At 42.3% G+C, this 4,428-nt stretch overlaps 1 protein-coding gene across 7 annotated transcripts in view; it reads left to right on the forward strand.

The window, feature by feature from the left end:
* ZMYM5 (zinc finger MYM-type containing 5) overlaps nt 1-4,428 on the forward strand; it is a 30,800-nt gene that overhangs the window by 21,262 nt on the left and 5,110 nt on the right. For 6 of the 7 annotated variants that reach the window (XM_023517254.1, XM_023517256.1, XM_003796692.3 and 3 more), the window contains one exon: nt 3,277-3,562. The exons of the other annotated variant lie outside the window; for it this stretch is intronic. In XM_023517254.1, coding sequence (XP_023373022.1) covers nt 3,277-3,562 — 286 coding nt within the window. The remainder of the gene's footprint in view (nt 1-3,276; nt 3,563-4,428) is intronic. 7 annotated transcript variants of the gene reach the window in all.

Below are 4,428 nucleotides of genomic sequence, written 5' to 3' on the forward strand. Positions count from 1 at the left end.
TGATGCCATGGCACTCTACCCAGGGGGATAGCTTGAGGCTCTGTCTAAAAAAAAAAAAAAAAGTAAAAACAAAATAGTTCTGTACTCTAGGGCTATGTTTTTCAACTGTCTTTATCTCACAGCACACTTGAATCTATAGTTAAACTTCTGTGACACCCTTAAATTATGTTGATTAAAAAAAAAAGAGGGCGGCGCCTGTGGCTCAGTGAGTAGTACATCTGTCCCGTATACTGAGGGTGGTGGGTTCAAATCCAGCCCCGGCCAAACTGCAACAAAAAATAGCTGGGCATTGTGGCAGGCTCCTGAAGTCCCAGCTACTCCAGAGGCTGAGGCAAGAGAATCAAATAAACCCAAGAGCTGGAGGTTGCTGTGAGCTGTGACGCCATGGCACTCTACCGAAGGTGACAAAGTGAAACTCTGTCTCTAAAAAAAAAAGAAAGGAAAAAGGTCAGCAGCTAGGGCACTGGCCGCATATACCAGGGCTGGTGGGTTTGAACCTATCCGGGACCTGCCAGACAACGACAACTACAACAGAAAAGTAGCCAGACCTTCTGGCAGGTGCCTGTAGTCCCAGCTACTTGGCAGGCTGAGGCAAGAGAATCACTTAAGCCCAAGAGTTTGAAGTTGCTGTGACACCACGGCACTCTACCAGTAGAGGGTGACATAGTGAGACTGTCTCAAAAAAAAGTAAAAAAGAATATACTTATTGTGCTTTGAACTAATTTAATTAATGATCTATAAAAAATTTTTTTGCAGGCTTGGTGCCCATAGCACAGTGGTTAGGGTTAGGGTTCAAATCCGGCCTTGGCCTGTTAGACAACAATGACTGCAACAAAAAATAACCAGGTGTTATGGCAGGTGCCTATAGTCCCACTGGCTACTTGGGAGACTAAGGCATGAGAATTGCTTGAGCCCAGGAATTTGAGGTTGCTGTGAGCTGTGATGCCATGGTATTCTACCAAGGGCAACATAGTGTGACTGTCTCAAAAAAAATTTTTTTTTCTTTTGTAGCACATCTAATATCCTCTAATGACATGCCAGTTGAAAATCATGGGTCTAGGCTCGGCGCCTATGGCTCAAGTGGCTAAGGCACCAGCCATATACACCTAAGGTGGCAGGTTCGAATCCAGCCCGGGCCCGCCAAAACAACAATGACCACTGCAACCAAAACAAAAAACAGCTGGGTGTTGTGGTGGGCACCTGTGGTCTCAGCTACTTGGGAGGCTGAGGCAGTAGACTTGCTTGAGCCCAGGAGTTGGAGATTGCTGTGAGCTGTGAAGCCACAGCACTCTACCCCGGGGACAGCTTGAGGCTCTGTCTCAAGAAAATCATGGGTCTAGCGCTTTGTTTCTCAAAGCGTCAGCATCATCTGAGAGTTGGTTAAAAATCCAGAATATCAAGCCCTTCATCAACCCGCTGATTTAGATCTCCAATTAAACAGGATTCCCAAGTGACAATAATATATGATACAGCATATTAGAAACATTAGAAAGTGAAGTCTTTACTGAGTAACCCACCATCTATATTGATGCATCAAAAACAATATTTAGCCAGGCTGGGAAATAATTGTAGAAAATTTGCATTAAAATTTTATGTCTAGGGCTCGGCGCCTATAGCTCAACCGGCTAAGGCGCCAGCCACGTACACCTAAGGTGGCAGGTTCGAATCCCCAGCCCGGACCGCCAAACAAAAAAGACGGCTGCAACCAAAAAATAGCCGGGCGTTGAGCTTGAGCCCAGGAGTTGGAGGTTGCTGTGAGCTGTAATGCCACGGCACTCTGCCCAGGAGGACAGCTTGAGGCTCTGTCTCAAAAAAAAAAAAAAAAAATTTTATGTCTAACCTACTTTGAAGGGAAGTGTACTTATGTTTACAATTTATCTGAAATATGTTTTTAAAAAAAGATGCATTAATTATTGGGCGGCGTATGTGGCTCAGTGGGTAGGGCGCCGGCCCCATATACTGAGGGTGGCGGGTTCAAGCTCAGCCTCAGCCAAACTGCAGCAAAAAAAATAGTCGGGCACTGTGGTAGGCGCCTGTGGTCCCAGCTACTCCGGAGGCTGAGAAGAGAATCACCTGAGCCCAGGAATTGGAGATTGCTATGAGCTGTGTGATGCCACGGCACTCTACTGAGGGCAATAAAGTAAGACACTGTCTCTACCAAAAAAAAAAAAAAAATGTATTAATTGTTAAAGGAATGAATAAAAGGAAATATGTGATAAGGCAAAAACAGTAAAATAGTGTTGAACCTTATTGGTTGGATATATGGATGTTAAAGTTCCATGGATGTATGCTTAGAATTTTTTATATGTTGGGGGAATTTATGAAAATGGTTACTATCGGGCGGCGCCAGTGGCTCGAAGGAGTAGGGTGCCAGCCCCATATGCTGGAGGTGAGGTGGCGGGTTCAAACCCAGCCTGGGCCAAAAACTGCAAAAAAAAAAAAAGGTTACTATCTCATATCACATTCCTTAAGCTTTTACAATAGTTATCTATGTATTTATATTTCCTTTGCTTTATTCAGTAAATGTATTAATACTTACTTTTTTTTTTTTTTGGAGACAAAATCTCACTTTGTCCCCCTGGGTAGTGCTGTGGCATCATAGCTCACAGCAATCTCAAACTCTTGGGCTCAAGTGATCCTCTTGCCTCAGCCTCCTGAGTAAGCTAGCTGTGACTACAGATGCCTACCTGGCTATTTTTAGAGACGGGGCCTCACTTTTGAGTAGGGTGGTCTTGAACTCCTGCACTTACTCAATTCACCCACCTTGGCCTTCCAGAGTGCTAGGATTAGGATTACAGGCACGAGCCATGGTGCCCAGCCTAATACTTTCCTCTTACTGAAGAAAATTTGGATAATATTTTTTGAGTGTTCTCTGTGTCCCAGGCAGTGCTTTACTATAAGCATTATCTCACTCATTCTTCATAACATTTGATGAGTTAGGTATTGCAGACCAGTTTATAGCTAAGGAAACCAAGACACAGACAGCTTAATATATTTGTACAATCTAGTAACCTTGGTATCACATTTCAAACCTGTGGAGTCTGATGGCCAGGGGCCACCATTTAGTTTACTGTTTTTGCGGGGACAATGGAATGCCATTCACTTGGAGTTACAAAGTGGGTAGTTACCCTGGGATTGTGCATCAAGGCTGTCTGGCCTTAACCACGTGCTTATACAGCTGCCTCACTAGTCCCTTGTAAATAAAAATGTAAAATATTTTTCTGATGTAAATTTTGATTTATTCCATTTTTTTTTCTTGTGTGTTTCATTTTTAAGATTCTTGGATCTCCCAGTCAGCTTCATTTCCCCGTAATCAGAAACAGCCAGGAGTGGATTCTTTATTGCCAATGGCCTTACTTCCTAAACAGAGTTTCCAGCCTTCTGCCCAACAACAACTTATTAAACCAGCTAATATCACTTGTGCATATTGCAAAAATCCTTTACAGAAGGGACAGACAGCTTATCAACGGAAAGGATCAGCTCACCTCTTTTGTTCTACTACCTGCCTTTCTTCCTTCTCTCACAAACGTACTCGAAAGACACGAAGTGTAAAATGTAAAAAGTAAGCAGTACCTTTGAACATTTCTCCACCTGGTTGAATACTAATGGTAAAAATAAGTATTTTTTATGTAATTGTTGACCTTGGTAGATTGATGGATAGAATTTTTGCAGGAGTGTCTTCAAGTTTATTGTACTTGAGTTCTACAGCATGTCAGAGCTGTGGACTCACTTCTGTTGTATTTTTAGGATAATATAGAACAAAATAGATACAGGAGTAAATTGCTCCCCCCATGCCACAGAGTTTGCCTCCCTGCTTCTCTATCTTACATATTAGTTCTACCGTGTTTCCCCGAAAATAAGACCTACCCCAAAAATAAGCCCTAGCAGAATCTCTGTGCATTTGTTAAATATAAGCCCTACCCAGATAATAAAACCTAGTGATGGGCATGGCTATGCAGGTGCTGAGCGGTAAGAGGTAAGGAAGATTGGAATACCTTTTATCTGCCACAGTTCCTTTCTCCGAGCCTCGCACTTGCATGGGTGTGTGTGTGGTAACCACAGTCTCAGGCATCCTATTGCGCACATGCAAAGGGCTAGGGGAAAGGAGTTCACGCATCACTAGCGCCAGCCCCATGAACAAGGTTGGCTCCCCCTGTTAGGTTCCAGAAGAAGATGACTTAACTGTATTTGAATAAATGTAGATTGTTATGTTATACCTAATAAAAATAAGAAATCCCCTGAAAATAAGCCCTAGTGTGTCTTAAGAAAAAAATAAATATAAGACAGTGTCTTATTTTGGGGGAAAACACTGTACTAGCATTTTTGAATGCTTCTAAAAATCTTGTAGCAAGGTTATTAGACTACAAAAGATTTTTACCTCTTATACTTTCCATATTATTTAAGAACTTTTTTTTTTTTTTTTTTTTT

The sequence above is a fragment of the Otolemur garnettii genome, unplaced genomic scaffold (assembly GCF_000181295.1).
Source record: "Otolemur garnettii isolate 467f Iridium unplaced genomic scaffold, OtoGar3 scaffold00106, whole genome shotgun sequence".
Classification (NCBI taxonomy): domain Eukaryota; kingdom Metazoa; phylum Chordata; class Mammalia; order Primates; family Galagidae; genus Otolemur; species Otolemur garnettii.